General features: G+C 51.7%; 1 protein-coding gene across 26 annotated transcripts in view; it reads left to right on the forward strand.

Moving 5' to 3' along the window:
- Positions 1-13,767, forward strand: part of Zmynd8 (zinc finger MYND-type containing 8) — a 123,537-nt gene extending 109,770 nt beyond the window's left edge. For 20 of the 26 annotated variants that reach the window (XM_010626247.3, XM_010626260.1, XM_033767053.1 and 17 more), the window contains 7 exons: positions 311-391; positions 1,960-2,038; positions 3,733-3,972; positions 5,456-5,616; positions 6,396-6,462; positions 11,337-11,420; positions 12,933-13,767. In XM_010626247.3, the coding sequence (XP_010624549.1) occupies positions 311-391; positions 1,960-2,038; positions 3,733-3,972; positions 5,456-5,616; positions 6,396-6,462; positions 11,337-11,420; positions 12,933-13,072 (852 nt within the window). In that variant the 3' untranslated portion in view covers positions 13,073-13,767. The remainder of the gene's footprint in view (positions 1-310; positions 392-1,959; positions 2,039-3,732; positions 3,973-5,455; positions 5,617-6,395; positions 6,463-11,336; positions 11,421-12,932) is intronic. The other 6 variants (XM_033767058.1, XM_033767060.1, XM_033767062.1 and 3 more) reach the window with 1 other exon arrangement.
- The last annotated feature ends 2,714 nt before the right edge of the window (positions 13,768-16,481 follow it).

Here is a 16,481-nt window from a genome sequence, read left to right on the forward strand (position 1 = left end):
CCACAGCAGGAGACTGTGGTGTTTCCGCCCTGCTCAGTACCCCAGGGTCTCTGCACCTTACCGCTGAGGCATCTGGCTGCCAACGGGGAGGTCACTCCGGGCACTTGCTGCGGGGCATCTGGCAGCGTCCCCAGCCGCCTCCCACCGGGTGCCAGCCACAGCCTGTCCTTTGCTGCCTCCCTTGTCACCTCATCAAAGGTGCCTCCTGGGCTCGAGCACTAGTGCTTCATTCGCATCGATACTTGATTTATGTCACCTAAAAGAGCCGCAGAGAGTGATCGTCTGGATTGTTTCTGTTTTTATCTTTCAGATGATGGATGCAATAAAAGGAACGATGACAGAAATATATAACGATCTTTCCAAAAACACTACTGGAAGCACAATAGCGGAGGTCAGAGATGACACACAAATTCTTTATTTACTAACGGTGTTTACGGGCCGCTGTAAAGGTGGTGCCACGAGAAGCTGTCTTGGAAACCCCCTGGGGTCCCTGTGCTGGTTCCCAGCTTCCCTGCCGGCTATGGGGGGAGGTGGGAGCCCTTTTCACTTAGCCAGAGCCAGGCTGTGGCCACTCACCCTGTACTGTGTGATTTGTCCAGTTCTAATTATACAGCCAGAAGCAGAGCCCCAGTTAACCCACTGGAGTTGGAAGTGGGATGGAGTTATATATTATATATTATATAATTTTTTTTTTATTTTTGAGTGATCTTCTTTATGATTATACTCAGGATAAAAAGGGCTTTCCCCTCCCCTCCTCTCCTGTCCTCTCCCTCCTCTCCCTTCCCCTCTCCTTGTGCTTGAAAGTATGGGTCCATGCCGGGCATGTTGACACCCGCCTGTCATCCGAGCACTTGGGAGGCTGAGGCATGAGGATCGCTGCGAGTTCGAGGTTTTATTTTTGAGTGATCTTCTTTATGATTATACTCAGGATAAAAAGGGCTTTCCCCTCCCCTCCTCTCCTGTCCTCTCCCTCCTCTCCCTTCCCCTCTCCTTGTGCTTGAAAGTATGGGTCCATGCCGGGCATGTTGACACCCGCCTGTCATCCGAGCACTTGGGAGGCTGAGGCATGAGGATCGCTGCGAGTTCGAGGCTGGCCTGAACTACATTGCGAGACCCTGTTTTCACAAGCAACAACAACAAAAAATATGGGCCCCGAATGTCCAGAATACCTCCTCTTCATCTTTGGCTCAGATGTGTGCCAGAATTTTTTGAGTTTTACAGCGAAAACACACAGCTATCCAGAATTAGACACACACTTCTGTAGTGAAATGTGATCTTTCACGTTGCGTGGGGGTGAATCTGGTTTCCTCAAGCTCAGCGGACTGACATTTGCCCAAGACTGCCCTCTGCCTGGGGGCGTCCTGGCCTGCAGCTCGTTCCCCATAAGCTTGACATCTACCCACTAGATGTCAGTAGCATTCTGGGTTGTGGCAGCCGGCAGTGACTCTACACATTGTCCCTGTTATGGGTGACAAATTGCCCAATTTGAGAACCACAGTGATGAACACGGAAATAGCTCCATCACTTCTGCTCAGGTTTACTGTTTTCTCTCCTACTCACTTTGGCCCTGAGTGAGTTCTTCAGATGTTGGGCATTGGCTTTGCTGGTGAAAGAATGAGTTTGGACCCACATAGGTGCTGTTGTTAGGTGATAGGTTACAGCTACCTGTAATTTATTTTTTTATTCCAAAATCATAATCAAGTTTTTGATGTTTTATTTACATGAAAATGTGGTTTTTGCTTTAAAGAGCTTTTTCTAATGCCATATTTCTTTGAAAAAGGGGGCTCTATTGGTTTGTGGACCATGTTTTTGCAAGTTTGGCTTCACGCTGGCGCCCCTCTCTGGATTGGAGCTGGGGGATGGCAGCACTGAGCTAGCCGCCTGCATCCTGGGTCAGCCGCTGGGGGTGCCTTGTGGTGGCCACTGCTGGCCCTTTGAGACTCTGCTGTCCTCTTGCAGATCCGCAGGCTGAGGATCGAGATCGAGAAGCTGCAGTGGCTGCACCAGCAGGAGCTGTCTGAGATGAAACACAATTTGGGTGAGTCCTGGCCCCTGTCGGCGGAGTGGGGCTGGGGTGTGGCGCTCTTGCCTCTTGGGAGGGAGAAAATTAAGTGACTGAGCTGTGCAGTCCTCGGAAACACAGGCCCCTGCATCAGGTGTAAGTGGAGTGTTGGGGACGGACCCCTGCTCTCTTCTCCCAGGGTACAGATGATTCCTGGTGTATTAGGGTTCAATTTAAAAGTCTTTGACTTTCTGATGGCCCCAAAACCAGTACACGCTGAGTAGGAGCCACACATCTGGCTTTGCATTTTCATCTGTTCCTGGGCTAATGGTGTGCGGTCAGATCCTCCTCCATGATGCTGGGCAGCTCCCTGTCAGCCGGCCGGGGTCCTGGGGGAGGAGCTGGGGCTCTGCAGAGCGCTTTGCCGCTGAGCCAGGATGTGCGGAAGTATTGGGAGTGTCCGCTCCTTGTAATTTTATGATGATGGGTTCATCAGGCTGTCACCCCGTTATAAAGTGGAGGAGCGTCTGTGCCAACATCAACAATAGATTGATGATGATGATAGCTCCTACTGACCTCCAGCTGTGACAGGAATTTGCTGTTTTGTTTCTTACTGAAAGAGTTCTGTACTTAACCTAGTTCTCCAGTGAAGAAAATGAGGCAGAGATGCATTAAGGAAGCTGTTCCAAGTCACACAGCCAAGTCTCGGAAGCGCTGGTTAATCAGTGAATGTTGAGGGGGTGTTGGTTGTGTCACTGTGGAGTTCAGGCTAGCCTTGAACTCACTGTGTAGCCTATGTCAGCCTCAAACTCACAGCGATCCTCCTGCCTCAGCCTCCTGAGTGGTGGGACTACAGGGGTGCGCCATCATGCCTGGCAAATGTTGTGTTTTTACAAATGCTTAGATGTGACCTGTGTACCTTACAATGTGGAGAAAGGTAGTTTGTTGTGTTTATCATTCCATATGGACATTAGGAAAGGCTTTTCTGCCCAAAGGAGATTTGTTTTTGTTTGTTTGTTTTTGTTTTTGTCTTTTTGGTACTGGGGATTGAACTTGGGACCTTGTGCTTTGGGACAGGCGACTGAACCACTGAGCTAAACCCCTGGCCCAGGAGAGAATTTAAGAATTGAGGGACCATTTATTTTTATTTTGGCCTGAGGCCACTCGCAAATGAATTGCAATAGACTTTAACTATTTGAAGGACAATTATTGAAAAATCTCAGTAAACGGAACAGCTTACCTGTTAGCACCACAGTCAGCCACAGTGTCTTAGCTGATAGACTGGATCCAGTGCCCCAGGATCCACCTACAAGAAAGCTCTTATTAGCTGGGTACCTCACTTTCCTCATCCGTAAAGGCGTAGGATTAGTATAAAGATGACATGCGTTAGTGTTTATACCGCACCTACAAACGCTAGATGTCACGTAAGTGTTTATTGATGGAGCAAAGCCTTACGCTGATGATAAAGTTCCCATCGTGGACTTTGGGCTTCACACCGTGGGGCTCTTCTCTCCATGCGGGGCACCTCCCGGACATGATCACAATCGATTGCCTCCCTCGCAGGTGAAGCCCTGGAGTAGAGGGGCTCGGTTACTGGTCCAGTGCCCACAGCTGGTGGGGGGCATTTGGAGTCAGGGTGTGCACGTGTGGCCCAGAATCTGGGGATCTGATGCCCTTGCCCATGGGGCCAGGGTTGGTGATGCAGCCAGTGTCCCCTCCTCCGCCGCCAGAGCTGACCATGGCCGAAATGCGGCAGAGCCTGGAGCAGGAGCGGGACCGGCTCATCGCAGAGGTGAAGAAGCAGCTGGAGCTTGAGAAGCAGCAGGCGGTGGACGAGACCAAGAAGAAGCAGTGGTGTGCCAACTGCAAGAAGGAGGCCATCTTCTACTGCTGCTGGAACACCAGCTACTGCGACTACCCCTGCCAGCAGGCCCACTGGCCCGAGCACATGAAGTCCTGCACCCAGTCAGGTATAACGTGGGCGCCTCCCGACCTGCGGCCCTTGTGGCTGTTTCTCACAAACAGGTGTACCTTGTGCACGAGACAGCGACGTGCAGACGTGTCGCCATGGCATGGTTGTTCGGAGCTTGACTCCTTCGCAGAGTCTCGGTTCTCCGAACATCCTGCAGCGCACTGCAGTGCACCGCATTGCACCCCCAGAATGGAACGATCTGCCAAAGTGTCCGTAGTCCTGATGCAGAGAACCTCTGCTGTTTTGGGGGAGTGATGGACCCTGGGCTTTGAATAATGTAGATTCCCAGTTCTTGAGGAACAGGTGTCAGCATGGAGCTAGCCTGACGTGGAGGCTGCTCAGCAGCGTTTGTAGTCAGCCTTTCTAATACGCCTTGCAGGCGAGCCGCAAGCCTGGCACCTCCAGCGGGAGAGATCCTCCCTGAGTAGCACTTGCCTGGAACACTGAAAAGTTCATCTTGCCAATTCGTGTTCATTTATGACAAACCATCCTAGCTTTATGTAGTAAGAACTAAAAATCTTGGCCTGGAAGCGGAGTTTCCTAGGTGTCGCACTTGTCTGGCCTTTGCAGGCCCTGGTTATCCCCAGAGCAGCCAAAAAAGAAGGCAACTCTGAGTTCTCCATTTTACAGAATGTATTAAAAGTTTCTACAAATAACACAAGGTGGCAAATCAAAGTGCTGTGTGAGGGATTATGTTTGAGAACCTGCAGTCTAGGGACCCGCAGGCTTCTTCTGTAAGGGCCCCGTGAATATTGGAGGCTTTGTGGGCCACACGGTCTCTCTCACAGCCACTGAACTTCACTGTGGTAGACACAAAGCAGCCTCAGGTACACAAGTGGATGGAAGAGCTCTGTGCCAATAAAACTTTATTATGACACAGCAGGGCTTTATTTTATGTCTACTTCAGTAGAGTCTCCTGCAAGTTCCTCAGTGTCTAGAGCCTTGTGTTGTCATCGCCAGATACTCAAGCTGTCCCTCAGCTTTCCTTGCTGTCCATAAATTCTCTCAAACACCTACACTTCTGTTTTTCCAATTCCTACCACCTCCAGAGGGCAAGTTCCGTGCCCTCCCTCTGACATGGTGCTTTGCTCACGGTTTCCCTGCCCTTCTCAGACAAAAATACATCCACAAGGCAGTTCTAAGCCCGGGGACTGTAACAGGGCGAGTCTCCCTTGGTAGCCACAGGCCAGCTCTCGTGGATGGGTGTCATTTGCTCTGAGAACATGCTTCCTCTGTAGAATGATGTAAAATTTGAATTGCTAAGTAGTTAAAAAAATTTTTCCCCCCACTCAGTTTGGAACTCAGCTTCTGGGGACACTTGGGGTCTGGCCACTGTGGTCTGGGTGGGGTGGGGATGCAGTGACCTGCTTCACAGAGCTTGTTCGGGCCACGTAGGTGCTGAGCCACTGGGGCGCGGGTTGAAGCCCGAAACCATTGCATTTGGCATCCATGTGGCGTCTTCCTTCCCCCTTTGTCCCCAGCTACTGCCCCTCAGCAGGAAGCGGATACTGAGGCGAACACGGAAACACTAAACAAGCCTTCTCAGGGGAGCTCTGCCAGTGCCCAGTCAGCCCCTGCAGACACGGCCAGTGCCTCCAAGGAGAAGGAGACGTCAGCTGAGAAGAGCAAGGACAGTGGCTCGGTGAGGACTGCCCTGTGTCCTGTCTGGTGACACGCATCCCTTTGTGCCTGGGACCGTTCCTCATGTCTTTCTCCCCGATGACCCCTGCTGTGTGTGGGACTGCGGGGTGAAGCAGTCTCACCAGGTACTTCTCAGAATGTGGCTACTCTGACCAACCATCTGGTTTTTAAGTTTTATTCAATTTTAGTTCATTTAAATTTAAACAGCCACATGTGGCTCATTGCTGCCGTATCTGCCCATGAACGTGGCACCTGCCAATTTTTCAGCATGCAGTATGTGTGACATCAGTTTTATGCAGAGACTATTTTATGGGGCACACTAATCAGTTTCTAGCTTTGTCGTCGCTGTGTATTCAGTGAATATGAGGAAAAGCAAAATCATTAGGTTATCAGTAATAACACCGGAGTTTCACTAGTAAGTGTTCCTTAGTAAGAGGCTAACATGCAATAAGATGGAATTGATAGAATTTTAAAATAATACACTTTTTGGTACAGCAAAAGTCTGGAGGTGGTGAGGGTAGTGGGTGAAGTTGAGGAAACAGAATGTTCTGGAAGCTGAGACTGTAGTGTTGAGCAAGGTGCCCCCACAGTGCTGTGTTCTGGTGTTGAGACTGGGAGATGGCAGAGATGTGTGGAGCCTGCCTCACACGGCAGCCACCTGACCACCACCAGGTACAGATGGGTGGAAGGGAGCGATGAGCCCTGTCATGACTCATTCGGTTTCCCTAGGGCCTTCATTGGCCCCAGCGTTCTGAGTCCATCCTTGTTTTGTTTTTCTAGACCCTTGACCTTTCTGGTTCCAGAGAGACGCCCTCCTCCATTCTCTTAGGCTCCAACCAAGGATCTGGTATGTTGCCCCCTGGTGGGCGGATGGTGCTTTACAGTGGGGCAGGTGCGGAGCCATTTTGTCAGGGAGAACAAGGGTTTATAGCAGTGGTTTACAAGCTGTTAAGGATCTTTTGGGGGGCCTTGGGTGGGACTGTGGGGTGAGGGTGTGTCTGGTCAAGGCAGTTTTCCAGTACCTCTCCACACTGGTCAGACTTGCCCATGTTTGTTGTGCTTATTGGAGAATCCATGTAAAACTTTACTTGGACACAAAACTCTGCTCTCGGTGGAATGATGAAGTAGGTGGTGCTGTGTGAAACTCTTGAGGTCCCAGTGTGTTTGGTGTATGAGGGTGCCTGAGCCTCAGAGAGGTGAAGACAGTTGTGGGCAGACCTTTCCTCCGGGGAATACTTGGGCATGCTGAGGGAATTTTTGGAGACTTCTGGAATCTTCTGTGGGATTTGAGCAGTCTTCCTCTCCTAGCCCGGGAAGTCCTTTTCTTGCACCCTCTTCAGCTAGTTTTAGTCATTGTAGAAGATTTCAGAAGTATACTTTCTTTGTTGAGGACAGTTTTGTTTGGATTCTGACTTGTCACCTCAGCTCCAGGATCCTTTTGCCTGATAATTGATTCTCATTAAGCTGAAAATAAAAAATTTAATTTCACTTTTGCAAAGTGTGAGTGTGTAGAGGAGGAAACAAGGTCCATTGTTAGGACGGCTAGGAATGCTTTCCCAAGGGAGCAAGACCTTGAAGGGTGTGTGGGACTTGGGTGGGAGAGATACAGGAGTGGCGTGTGCTGACTCTACGCAGAATATGAACTCAACATTGAATATGATTTAAGTACAGTTATTTGTTGAAAAACAGATTCCCCTGATTCCCCTGCATTTGGCGTCGCGTCTTATCCCAGCTCCTTGGGAGACTGAGGCAGGAAGATTGCAAGTTTGAGCCCAGTCCCTGTACCTTTGTGAGATCTTGTCTCAAAGAATAAAAAGGGATGGGGTACGGTGCTGGGCGAGGGAGCCACTGAGTTCAATCTCGGGTTCTGGGAAAAATGAAGGGAAAAGCTACTCCTATCCCATTTTTTTCTTCAGTCCCTCAGGCCTCAGCCCAGTGTAGCACTAAGGTATCATTGGTGTCTTGGATCATTTTGAGGTCTCCTTCACCACCAACAGCCTTTGGTGTCCCCCAAAATGTGGTGCTGCATTTCGCTTTTTATGAAGTTAATTTGAAGAGTGGCCTTATGGCAAGTCTGATGGATGTTTCTGCCTTTTGGTGGTGGTGATTTAAAAAAAAAAACATCTCTTAAAATTTAAGTTAAAAAATATGAACTAAGCGGCTGGGGGTTTAGCTCAGTGGTTCTGCCGCCTGCCTTGCAAGTGAAAGGACCCAAGTTCAATCCCCGGTACCAAAAAAAAAAAAGAAAAGAAAAGAAAAAGACAAACAAACAGGATCGTGGATGCATGAAAGTGGGGACAGTCGCATAAGTGAGGTCCAAGATAGGAAATACTGTTTCAGACACTGGATTTTGGAGCAGTGAAGTAGTTTTAGTGACACGGCATTTGGAGGTATTCATAATGCCACTTACACGGGACTCTTGGGAGGAGCACTGTGTACAGGATGGTTGGGAGATGCCTGCCTTCCCATCTCTGAGGTGAGTGAGGTACCACCCAGACCTGGGGCTGGCACACAATTTTTATAAAAGCCCAGGTAGTGAGTTAAGATCTGCAGGGTACGTGGTGTCTGCCCAGATGTGCGGCTCCGGACAGCAGGAACACAGGCATCGGTGATAAAGAAGCAAAAGTAGGACTGACAGTTGATCTCGATGTGCAGAAGTGGAAGTTGGGTGGGCTGGTTGGGGGTCCTGGTTGGCTGACCCCTGCCTAGGCACCCTGGTGTCCTAGGAGGAGCGGAGAGTTTCCCAGGCAGGCCGAAGCGCACTCGCTGGGTTTTGCTAAAAAGCAGGCAGCACAGACACAGCGGTCACACTGACACTCTGCCTTTATGAGAAAAGTTAACTGTTTCCGTGACAGGGAGGAATTGAGGCACAGTGGAGTGAACTTGGTACTTGGGTAGCTCAGGGAGTGACTGTAGGGGCCAGGACTGTTGTGTAGGTCTCTGGACACCACCATCGAGCCAAGGAGACTCAGGGAGCCTGTTGCTTCCGTTTTCAGTCAGAAGCAGCTGCATAGCAGCTCAGTTCCTAGGGCAGCGATCTCTGGGAACATCCGGGCTGCCGATGGGGCCCTGGCTTTCCCGTTTAACCCCATTGACCCAGCTCTTCCTGTTCCTCCTTTACCTCAACCCTGCACCCTCCGTGGCTGGAGCTTCCGGTGCATCCTCACGGACAGGCCCACCTCCCACCCTCGTTTCCTGTCCACGTCTATGGGGCAGAGGCTGCCTTTGTACTGTCACTCCCCGTACGCCACCCGGGGCTTCACTAGACGTCACCCGAGAGCGCAGGCTCGTCCTGTCACAGTCTTGATGTCGCCCCTGTGAGCCCGGCCCAGCCCTCCCTGCCTCCCCTGAGTGCTGCCGCTGCCCTGGACTTCATCGCAGCCGGAGTCCTCGTTCTGAGTTGCCTCCTTCCCTGGGTATTTAAACATCTCCCGCCTCCAGCTTCCTTCCTCCTTCCTCGGCACCCCGTTCCCACAAGAAAGTTTACAGTGAGGACCATGGTCTTAGGCCAGCATTGGCCACATGTGGCTGCCGAGCCCTCCCTCCAGTGGTGGCTCAGTGACTGAGGATTGGACCTGAACATTTCATCTACTTACTGTAAATAGCTAATGGCTACCACAGTGAGCAGCACTGCCTGAAATCTGTCCTCCCCTTCCTCAGCCCCTTAGCTGTCTCTCCGGTCTTTCCATCCTGTCTGCACCGCCTCTCCTCACACACTCCGCCATACGGTAACATTCACCACAGTCTTGTGGAACCCCCCAGGCTCTATCTGGGCAAGGACTTGTTAAAGTCTAAATGTTATTTTAGGACTTTGTGTCAAAAAAGCAGGATGCCGGGCATGGTGGCGTGTGCCTGTAACCCAGAACTTGGGAGGCTGAGGCCAGAGGATCATTGTGAGTTCAAGGACAACGTGGGGCTACATAGTGAGTTCAAGTCCAGCCTGAATTACATTGAAACTCTGTCTCAAAACAAAACAGCGTTCCTGAGAATCTGGGATTTCCATGCAAGAAAGGGCCTTTTCCCAGGTTTGAGGTAAAAATCGAAGCTGGCCCAGTACTATACTGAAAGAGATTCAGCTCCGTGTTTGGACCTCCTGAGAGGCTGGGCAAAGGCATGTCCACAGGGCTCAGTTGTTGGTGCTCTAGCATGCCCAAGGCCCTCGGTTCTATCCTTACAAAAAGCAGAAACAATTCCCAAACAGCCAGGCATGCTGGCACATACGTGCCATCCTAACACTCTAGGAGGCTGAAGCAGGAAGACCCTGTCTCAAAATAAAAAGGGCTGGGATGTGGTTCAGTTTGAAGGCCCTGGTTCCCTCCCCGGGGTTGGAACACGCACACACCCGCTTCCGGTCGGTGCTGTGGTGACATCGTGGTGTGAGCAGGAGGAACAGGGAGGGCCTCGGGCCTGCTGGGAAACGAAGTCCTGGCTTCTTCCTGCTTTCTCACCAAGCAGTCTCCATGTCACAGTGGAAAGACCCTTGCACTCCTCCCCACCCCGCACACAGCCAGCTTCTGCTGCCACTGGCTTCTCAGGGGTGGCACCTGCGACACCTCATGGAGCAAGGCAGGCGGCAGCCACCTGGGCTTCCTTAGCGGCTAGTCTGCATCTGGTGTCAGGATGGGGCCTCCCCTGCTCGCCGAAGCAGCAGAGTAGTAAGGTCAGAGAATCACCCAGAAAGGAAAACCTCTGCCCAGGCCCCTGTTGCTTCCGGTCCTTCCCTCTGAATGTGTCAGTACCGTTCCTCCGTGGACCTCCGTTTCGGGACTTTGGCTTTAGCGCTTATTGGGCCTGAAAAGCTGAGGTTGCCGTTTCCCGAGTGCTGGGTAACAGGGCCCAGGGCAGCCCTCACAGCCCCTCGGTGGCCCTCGACTTCTCTCCCTCCTTCTGTTCTGTGCATTCTCTCTGGGACGCAGTGATGTCTTCTCATCGTGTTGGCCCGAGTCTGTGACGCCCTTGCTCGCGTCTCCGTCTCCGTGACTGTGACTGTGCCGCTCGCTCACCACAGGGAGCGCGCCTGCTGTGCTTGCCCACCGCCACACCTGGGCAGCCTGTGCCTTCTTGAGTTTCCTTTTTCTTCCTCTTTTTATCTTATTTTCAGTTTTTTTTAAAACCTCCCTACCAAAATCTTCACCACATCAGTGGTTTTTTTGGGGCGGAGTCTTTTGAGCTCACAGTGTTTTTGGATCTTCGATTTCAGGTGTGATTTTTGGGGGTCCCTCTGCTGAAGCTGAGGATGTAGCCCCTCAGTACCTCTTCCATCCAGCCTCCCGGTTCTGTCCTCACTCGGGCTGCAGACTCCTGTCCCCTGTGCTTAGATACTTGTGTGGTGCCTCCAGCCCCAGAGGGGTCCTGGCACCTGCCTGTGTCTCTCTGGTTTGGCCGGGCTTATTGGCAGAGCGAGAAGGTTATTGGCTTCAGAGAACTGCAGCATCCTGAGACTTTGGTTTACCAAGTGCTGGGCTGCTTTATGTCATCTCGCACCTCACTTCCTGCCTGTAATAATGCTGTGCTGTGTCCAGTAATCATGTTTGTGGTTTGATACACATTTTAAAAAGCTGTAGTCTCCCACGAGTGCGTTGAGTTGGAGCAGGTGACCCATGAAGGAGCCAGCTGGTTCTAGTGACCGTGGTCTGTTGCCCAGCAAGATAGTGAGCCCGTGGGGTTGTACGGAATTGCAGCTCACTGACGGACTCTGAGGCTACTGTGCTATCTCTTCAGTTAGCAAAAGGTGTGACAAGCAACCTGCCTATGCCCCAACCACCACAGACCACCAGCCGCACCCCAACTACCCCGCCCAGAAGTGTAAGTATGAGCCTGGCTGGCGGAGCTGCCGGGAGAAGCCTCGTCTGTGTGTGTCTGTGTTTCTCTGTGGGCGTCCTCTGCTGTCCTCTCCAGCATCGGGTCTTCGCTTTGCCGTGTTCCTCTTAGCCCCGCCTCTCTCACCCACCACTTCCGGATGTGAGAGAGCAGATGGTTCGCTTTGTTGAGGGCACCCTGGGTCCTGGCCCTGAGGGGAGTTGGGTCCCGCAGATGCCTCAGCAGTCCCGGTCCGTGCTTCTCCTAGTGGCCCCTGCAGGACTTGATGCAGCCTCTTTGCTGCACAGCGGGGTTTCCTTGTGTCACAGGGATGCCCAGGGCCATCCCCCCCCCCTCCCCAGAAGTAAAAGCAGCAGGGGAGAGCACTGCGAAAGAGGTGGATTCAGGATCAGGACTCGGCCCCATCCACATCCGTCTCCCTTAAACTGTCCCGCTTTGGCCATCGACGCAGGTGCTCTGAGTTTTCTCCCGAGAGGCGGGCCCTGTCTGGCGATCTCTTTCCTTCCGCACTCCTCGCCTTCCCACAGACGCCTCTGGCCAGGCAGCGGTCGGTGCAGGCCCCACGAGGTCCCCTTTCCCACCCACTCCAAGTCCATCTCTAACCTGGACACTCAACTTCCTTTAATCAAATGTTCCACCTTGAGAAAAACTTTTTAAAAAGTCTCTCGGCACTTGGTCAGCGTTCTAGGACATGGTGGCATCTTCCTGGCTGGCGGTGGGGCTGGCACCCACACCCTTCCACCCTTCCTGTGGAGCCACAGGCCTGGGTGCCATAGATAGCTGAGGTGCTCTTCTGGACGACTTGTTTAGGTCTCCCTTTGCCTTCCTTGCTTCTTACTCAGCCACCCCTAGCTCTTAAATGTCCCTGAAGCCATCCTTTCTCTTACCTGCTTTGCTTCCTTTACCAACCCCTACATATGTCCTACCTGAGAGCCTCCAGTCCTGGTCCTGTGCGTCCGGAGGACTCAGCTATCTGGTCGACCCTCCTTCTCTTCTGCAATCCTCCCCCTTGGGTGGGCGGCAGGGGCTTGGTCATGAGTCCAGTTTTCAAATTCCCTGTAAGTCATGAGAGGAACTTCGTTAATGTCAGTAGACTGCATGCCAGATTTTGTGGCCTCTCTCTAATGGCCAGGGTCAGAAGCAGGAATGCATGGGGTGCTGGATGTCATTCACTGACGTCCTGAGGAGGGTGCCCATTCGGGCGACAGCACGGGAAATGCCTCCCTCAGCAGCAGGGCACCTCTCTCCCTAATCTGTGTTCCGAGCTTGATGACCTGATTTTCCAGCCGGTTCTTGTTAGGTCCTAAAACACGAGCAGTTTCACCTCTGTACTGTGGAGACCCGCAGGTTTGGGGAAGTCAGCGGTGGCTCTCTTTTAACCTTCGTTGCTGTGTGCAGTGGGGTGGGAAGGTGGCTTTCCAGAGCCGAGCGGATGCCCTGTGTTGATAGCTGCCCTGGCCGGGTGGCTGTGCTGAACCCTTTGGCTTCCCTCCCCAGACCATTCCCGGAGCAGCAAATCCAGTTCCTGGAGCAGCAGCGAGGAGAAACGCGGGTCGGCCCGCTCGGAGCACAGTGCTGGCACCAGTGCCAAGAGCCTCCTCCCCAAAGAGTCTCGGCTGGACCCCTTCTGGGACTAAGGGCGAGTGGTGTCGCCGACCGCCCACCCCATGGGACAGCAGCCTGGACGCCAGGAGAAGAGGAAACAGCGAAGACAGAACAGTGCCCCCCACCCCGAGACCAGAGAATTTGGAATAGAGACCTGGCCTGTGTGCCTGGCACTAGGGCAGCCTACACTACACAACGCCTGGCATCGGCCTCGCTGAGACTGTTGGGCACTCGAGCCCTAAGCTTTAGGTGTAAATAATGTACAATTGTGGATGTCACTGACCTAGAGTACCTTCCCTTTTTATATTTGTATGGACTTTAACTTATAAAAAAAAAAAAAGAAAAGTTTAAAAACCCAACAACAAAAAAGAATGTTTTGATGTTGGGAAGAGGGATGCCCAGTGGTCCAGAGTGGTCGGGGCTGGGCCGAGGGGTCAGTGTCACCTGCGGGTCCTGGTCCTGGGATCCACGGGGAACTGTGCTGGTGTCCTCAGAGGGAGTCTGCGGCCTGGGCACAGCCATGGGAAGCCACTGGCCCCTCACAATGCTGTTATTATTATGTCGCAAAATGAGGCTCTCCAGATCGGAGCTGGGGGAGCACATTTCTTTTGTGTGATTTCAATGAGGACTCCTAAAAGGGAAAACAACCTTGTTTACAGAGGCTACACAGAAACAAGCCCCGCTTCAGCTAGATTGCAGAATTGAAGAAGGTAGGAAGTGTTAAGGGTCATAAACTAGGCAACAAAGAAAAATCTTTTTTCTTTGCTTTATGAGTCCTTTAAACATGCTCGCTCACCTTTGATAAGCTCCCTCCTTGGATGCAGGATGGCCGAGGCCGGATGCACGCAGGGTCAGGTGCGTCTGGGATGGAGCACGTAGGTATTATTTCCAGGATGCAGTTCTACGTTTTTATGTAAGCATGAAGCAGAGGCAGTATGAGAGAAAGCAAGAGCGTCATGCTGTCTGTTACACTACGTATGCTGTAGTATCATTTTATATGTCGTGCAAAGCAAAAGGCATTGATCAAAGCGAAAGGTGATGTATGTATAAGAGAAAATTAATTGTACGATATCATTCTAGTACGTTTCGTTGTACATTTTAGTCTCATTTCTCTTCATTGTTAAGAGGATGCAAACTGTACAGTTTCCAGCTAGTTACCCATATTAGAGAAGAAATAAGACATACTAGAAGAAAACAGGAGAAAGAACATTTGTGAATTGCAGTTGTCAAAAAAGAAAAAAATAGCCTAGCTGGCCTTATTTGTGAAGCATAATTGCTTTTAGCATATGGAAGTATTTTTTCACATTTTCTTTGTATAAAATTTGTATTAAACTTAAATATCTTTTTTGATGATGGTGTTTCTTTGTGACTGAGCCAGTGGACTCACACGGTATGGTGTTTTGGGTTCTCCCTTCCTCCCTTCCCAGTTTTTTCAGGTTCTTCACTTTTCTTTCTTTCTTTTTTTTTCTTTTCTTTTCTTTTTTTTTAAATTAAACTGTTTTGGCAAAATGGCTTGGTCGTCCTCGAATTTGCAGTTTTCCAAGTGGTTGGGATGGCTTTGTCTTAGGTTCATACAACCCAGAGGAGGAGAGGCCTGCAGTGTGCCTTAGAGACGACCACCCCTGCGGGTGGTTCTGGGAAGCAGGGGAATGGCAGGGAGGGATGAACAGGGGAGGGGGCTGAGGCAGAGCCCTGTGGCCTCAGGGTGGCCCTGGATAGCAGGAAGTGGGTGCTTCCTGGCACATCCTGTCCACAGCTCTGGTCCTGGGAGAGTGGAGCAGTCTTGAAAGGTAAGGATTCCACTGGACAGTGACCCCTTTCTCTGGCCCAGTGGTTCCCTAGTAAAGATTTGCCCCACCAACACTCCAGCCAAAGATCAAGGCTCAGCGTGCCCTGAAAGGTAGCTCATTATAATGACCTCAGGGCCAGGCGTGGTGGCACACACCTGCAATCCCAGCACTTGGGAGGCTGAGGCAGGAGCGCCATGAGTTCAGTGCCACCCTGGACTACGTAGTGAGGCCCTGACTCAAGAAACAAAAAGAATAACCAGCAGATACATATTGTCTGGCACTGTCCTGGGGTTGGCCATGCTGTGGCGATTTCATGGGGTCAGCCCTGACCTCAGTCGAGATGAAGTTACCGGTGTGACTTCCACATAGGGTCTGCAACTGTCTACACTGCTCCCCCTTTCCCTGACATAAAAGCAGCCAAAGGGGATAATAGAGGTATGGCCAAGGGCCAGTAACATTTTACAGACCCTGAAATTTGAATTTCAGCCAGTCCTCACCCTCATTTTCCTTTTGTTGTTTTGTTTTGCAGTATCGGGGGTTGAACCCAGGCCTTCATAGAGAGCTACATCCACAACCACTTTTTTTTTGTTTTTGTTTTTTTTTTGTTTTTTTTGAGACACGGTCTCACTATGTAGTTGAGACTGACCTAGAACTCACTATGTAGCCCAGGCTAGTCTCGAACTCACAGCAATCCTCCTGCCTCAGCCTCCCAACCACTTTTATTTTAAGGCAGGATCTTGTTAAATTGCCCAGGCTGCAATTAAATTTGAGATTCTCCTGCCTCAGCTTCCCAAGAGCCCTGGGATTATAGGCATGCAATGCCATGCCTACCTCAGCAAAATATCTTGTTACTTTGTATTGCAAAATATTCTTTTGGGCTTTTTTCCAGCCTCCTAGAATTCAAAACCTTTTTCCCAGCATCCTTTGGGTGTAAGAAGGGAGTAGGTTGGATTTGGGCAGCTGGGTATTTGCTGAGCAGTGCTGTCAAGGGACAAACTGCAGATGGTTTAGAGCAGGGTAAGGTGAAGGCGACAGCCCCCTTCTGGGAGGGGACATTTGAGTCAATACTGAAGGAAGCGCTTCCTGTGAGAAAACTAGGTGAGAGAATGTTCCAGCAAGCGCAGAGGTCCTGGGTGCCTGTGACCCTGACCTGCTTGGTGGTAGCAAGGAGTCTGTGGCTTGATGACGGCGGGGTCCTGCTGAAGTCCGCCGTCCGTGGCTGGCGTGGTTGCCCGCAGTTTTAATTTTCTCTCTGACTCCCGTGCATCTGTAGAAACGGCCACAGAGGGGTGGCGAAGATGCTCACTGGACTGCTCCTAGAGGGTGGGCGTCATTTGTCACTGTCCCTGGGAGGAGAACGCCCCTTCCTGCCCCCACTCACTCCTGGGCACGAGGACGCACAGCGCCCAGGGTCTTCCAGCTCCTGCCCGCCAGCGCCTCCTTGGGCCCCGTCACTCCTGCCACGCACGAGCGAAGTCTTGTGCCGGTGCCCGTGCGCCGCGCGTGCCCGCTCCCCACTGTGTCCCGAAGCGAAGGTCACACTTGCATGTCCGCCCCGGGGCCCACTTAGTCTCCCACCAGCGCGAGACAGGAGGAGGGGGTTCGCTGGCCGCTAGGCGGAGGGACGGCTGCTTTAAAACTGAGTGAGTCT

The sequence above is a fragment of the Fukomys damarensis genome, unplaced genomic scaffold (genome assembly GCF_012274545.1).
Source record: "Fukomys damarensis isolate Sample0158 unplaced genomic scaffold, DMR_v1.0_HiC HiC_scaffold_22, whole genome shotgun sequence".
Taxonomy (NCBI): Eukaryota; Metazoa; Chordata; class Mammalia; order Rodentia; family Bathyergidae; genus Fukomys; species Fukomys damarensis.